This window comes from Melozone crissalis, unplaced genomic scaffold (genome assembly GCF_028551555.1).
Source record: "Melozone crissalis strain CALT ecotype California unplaced genomic scaffold, PUWL_Pcris_2 ptg000013l_1, whole genome shotgun sequence".
Classification (NCBI taxonomy): Eukaryota; Metazoa; Chordata; class Aves; order Passeriformes; family Passerellidae; genus Melozone; species Melozone crissalis.
The window spans coordinates 26781491-26796628 of NW_026535791.1; the positions used below are offsets into that span (position 1 = coordinate 26781491).

The 15138-nt window shown below is 38.2% G+C and overlaps 1 protein-coding gene across 9 annotated transcripts in view; it reads right to left on the reverse strand.

Moving 5' to 3' along the window:
- The window catches only part of MYCBP2 (MYC binding protein 2), a 177521-nt gene that overhangs the window by 145429 nt on the left and 16954 nt on the right, over positions 1-15138 (reverse strand). For all 9 annotated transcript variants that reach the window (XM_054272161.1, XM_054272164.1, XM_054272156.1 and 6 more), the window contains exon 2: positions 6382-6457. In XM_054272161.1, the coding sequence (XP_054128136.1) occupies positions 6382-6457 (76 nt within the window). The remainder of the gene's footprint in view (positions 1-6381; positions 6458-15138) is intronic.

Consider the following 15138-nt stretch of genomic DNA (forward strand, 5'->3'; position numbering starts at 1 on the left):
TATTTTTTCTCACCTGCATCAGTGGTAGCAGTAAGCACAAAAATATAAATATAATGAAGTAGGAAAAAGAAAAAAGCTGGAAAAAGTTCCCTACATATACTCAGGTTTGGCAGGATTTTTCTTTAACTCAACAGAACTTGTACCATTAAGGACTGAAAGACAGCAAAGTTTAGTCTTTGTTCAATATTAGTATCTTTGAAATAGTAAAGCTCTTGTTAGAAATCCCACAATATTAATCAGTGCAAGAACCCAAGGCACAACCTCATATGTTATTCCAGTAACAAACAATCAAAATAAATTTGGATTGACCCCACTGATAATGAGCTCCTACATGCTTTGAAGTTTGACACCATAAAACTGAATGGTTTTAAGATGTAACTCTTCTGTTCATCAAGTATCCATACACATTACCTCAAAAATTTTTGCAGCTCCTGTTAAGGCAAATGTACAGTACAAGCTTTCAGCTTTAAAGCTAGCTGAGCTGAATGGCACAGGTTACATTCCTCAGTAAACTTAGTTTACTAAAGTTTTTTACAGACAGTTACAGAAAGAGAAAGCCATTTCAGAGGCTCCAGATATCTATCTGAAAGTTCACTTATCTAGTTAATATCACACATTGTAATTTTAACTTCTGTGAAGAGTTTCCATTCCAATTCTTTCTTGTCAGCTCAGCTAAATCTTTGATCCTGAAGAGCCTAAGTTCTGTAGCTCATACAGTCTCATTTGAAACAGACTGGCCAAACTGTTAAACCAGCACAGATAATTTTAGACATTACAGTGCTAGATAAAAATCAATGTATGTTTTCTTGCCTACTAATAACAAGCTGGCTAATTTTTAGAAATAAGCTCATTATTCCAAATACTTTACAACTGTTAACCAGTAAGCACTTTAACTATTCTCTGTGTTCAGTGTTTTGCTTTTCTACAGCAGTGCATGAACAGTACAATACTTGCATACACTAACTGCCTACAGAGACCTCAGTACAGCACAACATCCTCATGAAACTTCATCATAAGATAAAAAACTCTGATGTGATTTGTGATGGATTTGCTCAAGTCTAAGGGGTTTAACTAAAATACTTATAGTTGCTAGCTCTTCAAAACAAACGTCTGTGGATGCATATAATAAGCAGGTTCTACAAACATCACATTCTTAGATTTCCTTTACATAAGGCAAGAACTGAGCTGACAATGACAAAAAAGAAACCAGTAAAACTTTCTACCCCATCTTATGCAAGTGATCATTCAGTGAGCAGCTTTTTTGTTGTTTTTTTCTTTTCTTCAACAGTGGTAGAGGAAAGTATTCAAAACAGACATCAGAATTTTTTCCCATATGAAACAAGTGTTCTTCGTTTCCAGGTAACAGATTCCTAACTTCACTAAGATCAGATACATTGAACAAGTCAGAAAACTGGGATTTGAGCTCATCCCATCATCACCTGAAAGTTTACTTTTCTGCAGCTAATGAATATCTTCTACACAATCATAAAAACTTCCCCAATATTATGAGACTCGTGATATCATCTGTACGATCTTCCTGCGGACTCAGATTTTGATATCTGTACCCACAGAACCTCAGTCAGTACTTCTCTTTTTAAAGTAATAAAGTCTGTTTTAACTTACAATTCTCTAATGATGTTGCATTTCATGTTGGCACACAATACCTCTACATTGTCAAGAAAACCGGCAGAATATTAAACCAAAATGTTAATCAAATTCTAAGAACTCAGTAAAGCAATTTATTGATTTTGCACAGAACCAGAATAATTATTAGTCCAAACAGACTGCTCTTGAGCTATACAATAAATTATTTCAGAAAGAAACAACACCTTACAGCCTGTTTTCATGGTGTTAAGAGTACTGAGAGTCACATGACACTTGGAATAAGGTGAAGAGCAGCAATCACTTTCTCTGCTTTCGAATGCCCAATTCTTAATGGCTGCTGGAATATTGCAATCCAAAGCACTCATTACATTTGACTAACATTCAGCTTCCAGAGTGCCTAGGCACAAGATGAGATGATAGCTTCTATACTAGCTTTCCTCCCAAAGCATCTGGTTTCTTGCAAGATGAAACTGCTACCACTGTCAAAAAGAAGAGAGCTTACAGACTGGAAAACAGAATTATGCTGTTTGATTCAGTAGTTTTCATATGAGCTGTAATGTCACAGACATATTTTCTGAAAAATCCTTTGCTAGGATTTTTTCTCCTGAGAAGCTGAGAGGTCTCAGAAATGAAATGCAAACAATAATTATCTGCTGCTGTGGAAGGCAACAGGAATGCAGTGCATCTTTGATTGGCCTAACGTGGATTGTTTCTACTTGATGACCAATCACAGTCCAGCTGTCTTGGACTCTCTGGTCAGTCACAAGATTTTATTATCATTCCTTTCTATTCCTTGCCAGTCTTCTGATGAAATCCTTTCTTCTATTCTTTTAGTATATTTTTAATATATAATTTTCTTTTAATATAATATATATCATAAAATATTAAATCAGCCTTCTGAAACATGGAGTCAAGATTCTCATCTCTTCCCTCGTCCTGGGACCCCTGTGAACACCACCACACTGTAACACAGTGGGACGTTCTGAATCATCATCTTTGCTGTTTGACTTGGTGTCACCAAAAATTAAATGTGCACCTTATCAAATGAAGATATATGGTGAAACATACATTGTAAAACTTAAATATCCATCATTGGTGAAGACAGTTTTAATTCGTGAATATTTTATTTCTTGTGTGTTACTTTTTATTTTCTGAAAGGGAAGACTCTTATGAAGGAGAGATCAAAGTGCAGATGCTCACACGCTGATGCCTGGCTTGTCCTTGTAAACATATACTCCCTTACTCCCTGCTAACTGGAAGAATGAATTATGTAGGAGAAGGTAAACAGCACAGGTTTGGTTCAAAAGATAAGAGCAACCTACTCCTAATTGCTCTTCTCAGTTAGCATTTTGTAATGTTCCTGTACACTCAAGGGTAGCAGTGCAAAAAACCAAAACCCTCTGGTCTCCTTTGCACATCTCACACATAAAGAAACTCTTTTCCCTAAAGATGAAACCCATACATAGCTTATTTTCTAACCTATTTGTTTTCTTCCTCTTGAATCAGATGACTGTGGCAATGGCTTATTCTTAAATATGATGGAAATAGACTATAATCTAAGAGAGGAAAGTTAATCTGCTGTTAAAGATGGGTCAGGTTATAATAACCATCTGATCTAATCCATGTGTAAGACTGAGAAGAGAAGCTCAGCCAATTCTTTTTTAGACAGTCAAAAGATCTCTTAGAAAGGGATGCCCTCTTGAGGTTGAAAGACCAAATACAAAAGCCACTGAAAACAACGCCAAATTATTTGAGAACCTATGTGTCTTTTTAATGAGACAATATTCATCCTGGTCGATGCGTTTTATACATCTATTCATTAGCTTACAATGAATTTGTCTGCTACATGAATCTTCCCCTTAAAGTTTCATTACTCCAATTTGTAGAAAGCCAAAAAAGTCATAGCTTAAAACTTCTGCATAAACTAAACAGGTAGACACCAATCATTTCCAGTATAAGCTGTGTTTGGTGGACTCCAATTTTTCAGTGTTCTTCAAATAACATTATGAAAACAGAATATGAGGAACTGTGGTTGTCTGTGTAAGTCTCTCTCAATCCAAGGGTCCTAAGCAGCACCTGCATGAATTAACAGCAAAGGGGGGAAATATCCAGGGTGTCTGAAGGGGGAAGGGCAGGTTAGCAGCAATATTCATAGAGTTGGGAAAAGTTACAAGGCCTTACAATTTTCTGGCGATATTCTCTGCCAAAAGACAAAAAAAAGTGGGGAGGAGGCAGGTAGGGACTGGAATCCAAGGTGCTACACCCATGTCTAACAATCAGATACTTGTTTTCTATTTAAAAGTCACTTATGTCAGCAGTGAATTTCTAAAGCCAAAATAGACTGCACCACATAGAAAACTTTTGTACCTCCATTTAAAAATTAGATACTAAACCATAAACCAAAAAATGAGCAATAGTTCAAAGACCAGTGATCATAGCATGACCCACCTTAGAAATAGAATAAGACTCAAACTACTGAGCTATTTAAACACTAATTAGTATTATACCTAAAATGTTCTAACATTTAATACTTAAATGGTGGAAATAATTTTCTTCCAGTCGACCAACAATTGCTTCACTTTTAAATTTCTCTCCTCTTCCATTACTCAATCATTTTTACTAAGCAGGGGATATAAATAACAAAATTTTGGGTTACTTCATCTTACTCCTCCTTTAAGACCCTCTCTGCCTCTACTAAATATATTAAGAGAAAGCTTCCATCTCTGTTCAGACTAAAAGACCCCGTTTCTTCAAAAAATAAACCAATGCACACAAACTCTACTGCTCAAAAGTCCAGCAGTGAAAGACTTTTCAACCGCTCTATTTTAAAGATTCCAAATGGAAGCTCACATTTTCCTGACAATAGACACATCCATTTTCAGACATTCCAGTGCAAAAATAACCACTGTGCTGATTCTGCCACGGTAAGCATTGGGACGCATTGAAAAGTACACAACAAAACAAAACCAAAAAAACCCTCCAACAAAAAAACAACTACAAAAAAACCAATAAACAAAATCATCCAACCCTGTCAGTTTCATAACCTCAAGATATGAAGCTGGTTTTATCCTTCCCTTCTCTGCTACGTTTTTCAGCAAACACACAATTTTTTGCTAACATGCTGAAATAAGCTGGAGTGCTCCTCTGTACCCAAGTCACTCAGAATGAAGACCAATGTTCTAATGGCCAATCCCTGGTCAGTCTCAGATACTACCTAGGTAATAGCATCAGTAATAGACACACAAAAACCCATTATGACTTTCAAAGATGTAAATCTCAATGCTTTAAGTAGAAACTGACCTAAACCCAAGAAAAATCTTGAGAACAACCTTCCATAGGGATGAGGTGAGGAAATTATCAGTTAGTGCCATATCCACAACTACTCACACGAACTAGCCTTTAGTATGTTCATATTGTCTTGGTCAAGGATCCTGCCACTCCATCTACCTAACACAACTAAATTTAAGAACTACATTTGACTGCTAAGCTTGTCAACAGCCATTCTGTATTTAGCTTTCTACTTGGCAGTAAAACTAGGGTCCCATCAACCAGACAGACAAGGGTCCCTTTATAGTGTAACAATGACCAAAGCCAGAGTTATCTTATTTTAAAAGCACAAGTTTCTGTCACCAGACAGAACACACAAACTAACTATATTTCTTCAAATCTCTAACTTGGTTGTCTTTGTTGACAGTGGGTTGATAAAGTCATGGAGAGGACAGAGCTAAAACTTCTTATAGCAACTGAAGAAAGGACTGAGAAATTCAGTTAGGACCACAAACATTTTACTGTACAGTGCTGAGAAGAGAAATGAAGATAAGCTCTTTCTATACCATAGTCGGAAGCTGCACTACTTGAGATAAGCAGAATAATCTGGTAGGTCTCCAAAAAGTCAATACCAAATGAATAGATAGAGGGTTTGCTTCATCCTCCCAAAGCCATCTGTCTTGAGATACAGTAACTACATGAGGTTTGGCAAATAAGGATAAGATGGCCAAGTGGTTCTACAGTGCATTTGTACTATGAGGGCATTCAGCTCACTAGAAAGTGTTTACACTGGATATTTCAGTGGTTCTGTCCTTCAGAACCATTCCAAAACTGAGTTTTCTCTTTACTGATTACAAGCCTTCACACCCTCATGAAAATCATTCCAAGACTGTAGCTTAAATAGAGAAATAATAGCTCTCTAATAGAGAAAGAATGCAGCCCAGCAGTATTTTAAAATAGCACTGCTTCTGCATAAATTTATTCTCTCTCAAGAATAAAGATGTAAACATTTTTATTAAGTTCACTGTGTGGTTCCCATGCATTTAAAGTGATTGGAGGCAGGAGTTATATGGGGAGAAAACAGGAATAGAATCACTTAGTTATCATTTATTACGTTTTCCATTATGGAGGAATTTTCAGAGGTAACTTTGGAGTCCTAAGAATGCTCCTTTTCTCCTTCAGCCAACACGGCAAACTCTTTGCAGCACTAGTCTCTGTCTGCTAGATGCAGATCTCAAAATTTACCTCTAAGACCAACATGTTTAGCTACACTTGGAGAACTAAAAACAGTGTTCACATTATTTCCTGTTGAACATTAGCACCAAAAACAGTTGAATAAGGTTATTGGTATCACAGTCATGTAAGATAGAGTAACAGACAATACTGGTCTACTATTAACTCCTCTAAACAAACACATTGTTAGTCATATTTAGGTGTTCTTGCATTTCTCTCAACTGAAGTTACTGCCATTTTTGAGTCAGGACTTTGTCAAGTTAGTTACAGGCTTACCTTGTTGCGTGTTTTTACTTTCAATTTAGTCTTCTGTTTTCTTTTCAACTTTTTCTTGCTAAAAAGTTTCTTACTTCTGAAAAAGAGAAAAAAAGCAATGAGAACAAAATAAATAAACTTCCTTCTGTACCTCATGGTAATAAGCACAGAGGGGAAAAAACATCAGAAGCGCTGTATATTTTTTTTTCTCATAGACAAAGGGAATAATCGCAGGTAGAATTTCAGAGTATGAATCACAGTACAAGCACCTAAAATTCTGCTTTCCTAATGTTCCACTGAATTATGGGCCTTTACTCTCATCAATTTAAGCAGAATATATGCTAGGAGAGAAACAAGTCCCTGAGCTTTCTATTGGCTTGCCCTATTGTTTCTATTACAAGTTCTTCAGTGCCACAGCAATGCCAGAAGCCAGAATTATTGACAATTCTCAGTAAAACAATCTGCTAGTACAGAACACTGCTTTGTAAAGTCTTTATCACACGAAGATTCAAGCCTTCCAAGACAAAAAGTAAGCTTCAAAAATGTATCATCTAGCAGAAGATTCAGCTGATGGAAGAAACTGCAGTTTCTTTACCTTTTGTTTGGACTTTTTCCATCCTCACTTTATAGACTTAATGTTCATCCCTTTACATTACAGCTAAGACACTTCTCTAAGCTCATTTAATCCTCTCCTGCCCACACCTCATTCCTACCACATTCTTTTTCTCCTCCATTTTATTACCCAGGAAAAATAAAAAAGACATCATACAAGAAAGACACCATATGCACACATGCCTGTTTTGTCACCATCACTGAGATTATTCTGAAATGCATGTTTTTTAACCTATTATTTTTTCAGATTATTAATTCTACAAAAATAAGAAAAAAGTCATATGTTACCTATGCAGCCTACAGCTCACCTTACAAAGGACTTCAAGCAAAAGCTACTAATATTCCTCTGTACAACAAACTTTATTCAAATAGTTTACAGTTCAGATTAGTTGAAAAATAAAAAACTATTAGATCTGAAAGTCCCAGGCAGTGAAAAGTTGCATTTTCAGTAACAGACTGAGAATCAGAAGAATCTTAATACTTTATTCAAACAACTTTGTTCCAAATAAAAATGCTGAGGTTCTAAAACATAGTGGTTACTGTCCTGTACAGCATTCAGACTGCAAGAATATAGAAGTCTCATGGTCCAGCAGTTAAAAGCTGGAAAAATTGAAGCCTGACCAACAGCCAGCAGCTAGAATACAAGCTCAAAGAAAGAATTCCTGCAGAGTACGCCAAGAAAGCTGCCTCCTAGAGAATTCACCACTTTTCCCCTCTTGACCTGTATTAAGAGGAAGGTATGTTCCTCAAGACACTTCCTGCAGAAACAAACCAGCTGACCACTTTGCTTATAAGGAACAAACATCATTATCCTGGAGTTAAAAGAACTGGTTCAGTGGACGGTAATTCCCTCACCACCCCCAAAAAGTTAAAGCTTACAAAGAGAATGGAGATGACTGCTCAAGGTTCCCCCAACAGTAAAGTTTCAATAGGTAACAGTATACAAGCTATTTAAGAAGCAATGGAAAAAAAAACTCCATATAACCTTTACTGCTCAAATTTCAGCAACTGAACTCCATAGCGTCACTATTTGGTTTTTCTTTAATTAGACATGTTTCCTTATTATCATTTAGTGCAGTTAATTCTTATTCTGCTGTCAAACATGAAGAACAGTGCAGCCCTTTCCACTCTGTAGCCACTCAATCTTCTGCTCTGGACCTAATGACCATTTATGAAACTTGCACCCTAACTTTCAGTCTAAAAGTCCTGATGAAAGTATCTTCTGGGCTCTCCCAGTCCATACCACACATAAACCATGTTGACCAAAGCCAAAAACAATACTTGTTGTTTGCTGTTAGGAAAACAATACTTGTTGTTTGCTGTTGTCTCTCAGTCAATACCACACATAAACCATGTTGACCAAAGCTGAAAACAATACTTGTTGTTTGCTGTTAGGAAGAGGAAGAAGAAATGTCTCATAGGCCTCCAAGGTCACATTTAAACTGCATTCCAGGTATTATTTGGCAGCTCCACAGCAATATGGCACAGCAGACCTATTTAATCCAGGTCAGCATGAAAACATTTCCCTGCAAACCTCAAAATTGAGCTTCTAATACTCTTTTTCTACCTGTGCTAATAGTTATGTCTTTTAAACACAGTATGATTTGGACTTAACACAGACAATTTGATAAACATAGCTTTTTTCTTTTTGTTTTAAAAGATACTAATTCAAGTTGCCAAGACATTTCAAATTTAATCCTTCCTGCCAAATTCCCTGAAAACTCTCCAAATTTGTTACAGTCTGCAAACATTAAAAACATTTTTTCATCTTGTAAATATTTCACTGGACCAATCCCTGTAATTTTTGCAAGTATTTCTTCATGTTTACGCATACATCTGAAAAACCCCCAAATTAAGCCTTTTCCCTCCCCCCAAGACTGGGCTCATTTCCATAGTAACAAAACCTCTGCCATTTGGCAGATTACCTTCATTTGTCATGACACCTACACAATGTTTTTTCCAATTAGCAAACAGGAAAGATCAGCAATGGGTTTACTGATGGTGCTAAGATCTCCCTCATTCATACAACAACCATTAAAGATGCTGCAAACAGCAGCACAGTCTGACTGCTCCACTGTGGCAATCTTTATCTTCAGCAAGTTTTGAGCTTGAATAGTTTTACATGGAAACAGTTTGGGATAGAAATGCCATAGTAAGAATCCACAACTATGTCCCCGTATTTTCTAAAAATGAAACCTCAAGGAGTTGGGAAGTATACTTTCTTCCATTTCCAAATAAATCTCCAAAACAAGTAAACAATTAATTAATAAAAAATACCTAATCACACTAATTTTATATAGCTCTGTGCAACCTACAATAACTATGCATAACACTAATGTATTCACAATGTATCTGCATGTAACAAAGATACATATGATCCTTCACTGATCTACTGTTATATACCATAACACTAAGATGGTTTTAATATTCAGAAAAAAAGACACTAAAACAATATACCAAAACACTGAGATGTTTTAATATTCAGAAAAACATGGGTAAATATATTCATGAAAAACAATGTTAAGCAGATTATGAGTAATTTCCTGTTGGAAACCATATGTTAATTATAACCACAACTCCTCTACTATTTGAAGATTAACAAGATGTGATATGGCTCAGTTGGATTTTTTAGCTAAATTATTAATCATATAGCTGGTTAACAACTGTAAGCTGCTGCTAGGTGTCATTTGTAAAGGTCTTGGTGCTTTGTGCTGACAATTGGCTTCTGCTGGCAAAAGGTCCTTAGCCTTCAACTTCTAACTCAGTTGTTGATACCATTTAGCTCACAGAAAACAAACACTCATTTTCAGCAAATCTCAGGCAGGCTTTCTGCAAACTGCTTCAAAACTTTGTAACACTGGAGACCAAATTTTGAACTGGACCACAAGCAATTGCATGTCAAATGTAAAGACACCTTGACAAAAAAATTACTTGTAGCAAATGGAAACAAAGAAAGAGTGAACGGTGCTATTACAGCCTTTACAGAAAAATCGGTTGAGAATAAAATAAATACCAAAAATCTTCAACCTTGGAATATGAAATAATTGTCTCAAATCAAAGGCAGAAATAAAAAAAGGAGGGGAAAGGGGAAGGTGGGTAATAACCAGTTGCTGGACAATTTAAAATAGGTGAAACAGCTGTTTAAATGACATGATTGCAATTCCAATCAGGCTTGTAGCACCTGTAGCAGGAGGAGTAAAGGCATGTTTTAGTTTATTTGTTCTAGACCAGAAGCAGCAACAGCTAGTACTTGGACTATCTGATGCATTATTAGGAGAACATTGTTCAGTGTCTCAACACCATCGCTCTTACTGTTTAAGAGATGAAGAAATGCAAACAGAGCATCTTCCCTTAAGGTGCAACAGCCTTGAACTGTAATTGATAAGCTTAAATTTGAGAGGGAAGCTTTACTTGAAGAGTGCATTCTCCTCCCCTCAATGCTGTTACTGAATTACTCAACATGGACTAACATTATGTTAGTGTTACACTTCCACAAGATCTTCTAGACTATATGTTATACGAAGTGCGTGTATAATGAGTGGAAAAAACGTTTTGTCTCTGCTGCTGAGGCAGGAAAGGAACAACAAAAGCCTTATTTAAGCGCTGTCTGACCTAAAACCTTTGCTTCTGAAACATGGTACCAAAGACTACAGTAGCTAGTACAGTATTAGACACAGTTCTGCTGTTGAATCTTGAGTATACTTCTGAAAAATTTGTGAATTTAGTAAACCACATGCTAACACATGCTCAATTTTTTAAGACTTCCAAGTGACTTTAACTCAGTGCATTTGTCTAAACTCGCTTGCTCTAGTTCAAGGGCACCCATCTTTGGGAGGAAGTATACTGTTGATAGGATAGGTCTGGCCAAGAGTTGCTGCGTTCAGACAAACGACAAATACATTCTGTTACTCTGTTTCCACAAGTGCTAACTCAACACTCATCTTTAGCTTAAAGATTAAAGGGCTTGTGGAAATTTGCTTACGAGGCAGCAGCCACTCAGTAAACATTGAAAATGAAACAGTCAGGTTTGTGGTATCAAACAATTCTTTTGTTTCCTCCATGAGATGAACTACTGCTGCTAGTGATCAACTTGGTTAGACAAGATGCAAGAAGCATTTTGCTTCTGAACAGCCCAAAGTGAAATTCCAAGCTTAGATTCTCAAGGAGACCACAACAACAAGCTATGATCACTCATCATGTAGTGATGAGCGATACACTTATCATGTAGTCATCATCAAGTTTGAGGGTGTTTCATCACAGCATCAATTTACTGGATGCAGTGGCAGTGCAGGTGAAGTTCAGGAACCTGAAAGAAGGGAGCAAGACAAAGGCAGCATCACAATCCTAGACTTCCTAAGAACAGACCTCACCAGGCAAGAACAGCCTGTTGCTCATCAGTCATCTTTGAAGAATCCACAGGATACAGTTCTCTGGAGAGGAAAGAGTGCAGAAGAGCTCTCCAATGCAGACTCAAGTTATACACACAACTTGGAACACTATCTGGAATACCACCGCAAGCTCTGGGTGCTCCAGAACAAGAAACACTTGTTTACCAGAGGGAGTCTGAGAAAGGCCACTAAGATGCTTAAAGAGCTGGAGGTTCTGTTGTATGAGGAGAAACCAAGCAAGCAGAGATTGTTTAGCTGTGAAAAGAGAAAACCTGGGAGGGTGGGGGTGGAATAGCCTCCATGTGAATACCTCCACCTCCATCTGATGGGAGAGAGCAAAGATGATGGAAACATATTCTTTTAAGCAATATCCACTGACATGCCAACAGACAATGGAGGGGAAAAAAAATTAATACAGGAAGTTCCAATTACACCTAAGAACTGTACAAATGGTCAAAGATTGGAACAAGTTGCCCTGAGAGGCTACATATTCTCCTTCCTTGAAGATATTGAAAATACAATTGGACAATGTTCAGAGCAACCTGCTCCAGTTGATCGTACTTTGAGTACTCAATATTCTCCAGAAGCCCCTTCTCATTTCAACTGTTCTGTGACCTTCACCATTTGCTTATAAAACAAAGTAAAATTTGACTGTACAATAAACATGCTTCTGTATTGTGGAAAGAGTGTATTTTTCCTCTTTCTGAGTTTTGCATTTCTCCTGGTGTCATGCCATGTTTCTGATTATGCTTCCAAGTAGAGACATACTGAGCTTTTCATCTGTTCACCATCTGGATCAGCAAACAGACCTCAAAATCAGGCATAGGAGGAATTTCTATGGGAATTAGTCAGCATAATCAAACCTACAATAGTACACAAAGTTAACAAGAGAATGAGGGATGAAAACTACCTTATCACACTTAAAATATACGCCTGCATTAAGACAACCCAGTCACTTGAATTGATCCACACTTTCTTGCATACAACCAACACCCACAGGTACACTAAGAAGGGCATGACAGAGAACATGCTTATATGCAACCATCAAGAGCTTCTCTGTGCAGATGAACCAACATGGGCACTATACAGGACCTTTAACAAGACCTTTTTTAAAAAAGCATGTGCACAGGGCATGTCACCTGGAAAACAAAAACAGAATTTGTCAAATGGAAGGTACTCTAGAATCAGTAAAAAGAGTGTCTGGAAAGAACCCCAAAAGGTCAGCATTTCCATTTCCTGGTCTATCAAAGAACCAAGGGTCCTGGTCAATAACAGGCTGATTGTGTGTCAGCAGTGCCCTGACAACCAGGAGGGCCAACCCTGTCCTGGGGAGCATCAGGCACAGCATCACCAGCCAGGCAAGGGAGGGGATTGTCCTGCCCTGCTCTGCACTGGGGTGGCCTCACTGCAAGTGCTGGGGGGCAGTTTTGGGCACCACAATGTAAAGACATTAAGCTGTCAGCATCCAAAGGAGGGCCAGGACCATGGTGAAGGGTCTGGAGGGGAAGCTGCATGAGGAGCAGCTGAGGTCACTATTCAGCCTGGAGGAGACCAAGGGGAGACCTCACTGCAGTTACAACTTCCTCATGAGGGGAAGAGGAGGGGCAGGTACACATCTCTTCACTCTGGAGACCAGGAGAGGACTTGAGGAAATGGCACGAAGCTCAAAGTGTGGTTCATCCAAAAGGGTGGCTGAGCACTGGAACAGGCTCCCCAGGGAAGGGGTCACAGCACCAAGCCTGACAGTTCAAGGAGTGTTTGGACAATGCCCTCAGGCACATGGTGTGACTCTGGGGCATGGTCCTGTGCAGGGCCAGGAAGTGGACATGGATCCCTGAGGGTCCCTTCCAACACAGCATGTTCTATGATTCGAGTTAAATTCCACTGCATTCCCAACATCTCTTTTCCCTGGAGAGATATTAAACACTGCCAATGATCACACTCCCACCATGTTCCATGAAATCCTACAAAGAGAACTCTTTCTGAGGTATTTTTTTAAATGATCTTTATGGCAATTAAATGCTATTTTCCATATCTTCATTACAGAAAAATGAGTTTTATTTTTCTCTTTTTCCACAATTTGCTTGATTTTTTTTGCAAGTCTGAGGAAAAATGTGTCTTCTGACAATTAAGCAGTCTCAGTTCAGCCTAAGTCATAACTCATTTACATCATTACCATCTAATTTCACTATTCTCTCATAGTAACCAGTCCTTTTCCAGAAAGGAGTGGGGGAAAAAAATGTCCCGTAATGCTGAACTACAAAGACAAGGTCAAGAATTACTTCAGGTTTCTTACAGAAAGGAATCTCTCACAATTTTAAATAAAACTCTGAAACATTCCAGCAGTAGCATAGCTACTTCTGAATCACAATCACTTTCTAATTTTATAGAATGTGTAGAATCTCTCATGAGTTACCTTTTATTCATTGCTGGTTTTACATTTTTATTTACTGGTTTGGTGGTGGGATTTTCTGAAGTTAGACATTTACAATCTTAACTACATCTTCTACAGTTTGGCATCCTCTATTAACTTTTTCACCTACAATCTCAGTTCCAGCTCTGAAATTGTCAGAGAGACACTATACAGTTCAGGACCTAGGACAGATCCAGATGCAGAGCAACAGCTACTACCTGTTCTCTCAAGCTTCCCCCTCGACAGCCATTCCATAGCATCTCTCCAGGGTGGGCCCCTGTGTAGCTTTAAATCTACTTTACGGTTGTTCTACCTAGAACAGAGGCAGCCAAATCATCAGGCTGAAAGCAACATGCCTAAAAATTCTAGCTGAGGAAGGATACAGCCTAGACAATGATACAACAGGAGCAACAGATGTTGCTTTTCTTACTTGCACCTGCTTGAAAATCATAGAAACATAAAATGCCTGATAGGCCCCAATCAAGTCACTCCAAAGCTTTCCCTTTTGCAGGCTGAACAATCCCAGTTCTCTCAGCATTTCCTCATAGGAGAGGTGCTCCATCTCTCTAAACATCTTGGGGGCCCTCCCTTGGACTCCAGCAAGTCCATATCCTTACTGTAACAGGGACTTAGCTGAATCATGCCCAGCCTCTCACCCACCAGCACCCCCAAATCCTTCTTTGTGGGGGGCTGCTCCCTCTGTTCCTGTTCATCCCCCAGACTGTGTTAACAACAAGGGCTGCCCCAACCCAGGTGAAGCACCTTGCACTTGTCCTTAATAAACCTTTTGAGATTCCCATGGGCCCAAGGAAATGCTTCTAGGTGCAGGCCCAGGGCTGGAGTAAGAGCTCTGATATACTCATTCATCTGCTATAACAAGATACACCAGACCTGCAACAGACTTTCCTGTTGTACAGAAAACCAGAAGGTATTCTTCTGATGAAATACAACAATGTGCATTTTTAAGGTTTTTTTTCCTTCTCTTCTGTAAACAAGTAATCTATCTGACACTTGATCACACAAAGAACAATACTGTTATGAAAAGCAACTTAAAGTCAACCACAGTCTCTGCTGGACTTCCTTATTTCCTAAGCCATTTACTCCATTCTCTGAATTGTTCCAAAACAGTTCTTAAATTTGTAATTGAGCTTCAAGGCAACTTAATAGCAAACACAGAGAACTACAGCTAATAAATATCAGTTCACTTGTCAGCAAGAAACTTAGTTATGACACACATCTAATTGCCATAGAAGTTCAACTATAAGAGCTTCAAAATAAAGGAAAGGGAATACTAAGGAAAAAATGGTTATCCAGTCTGCTCAGATGATCTGAGGAGATCTCAAAATTGTGGGACCATCTTTAATG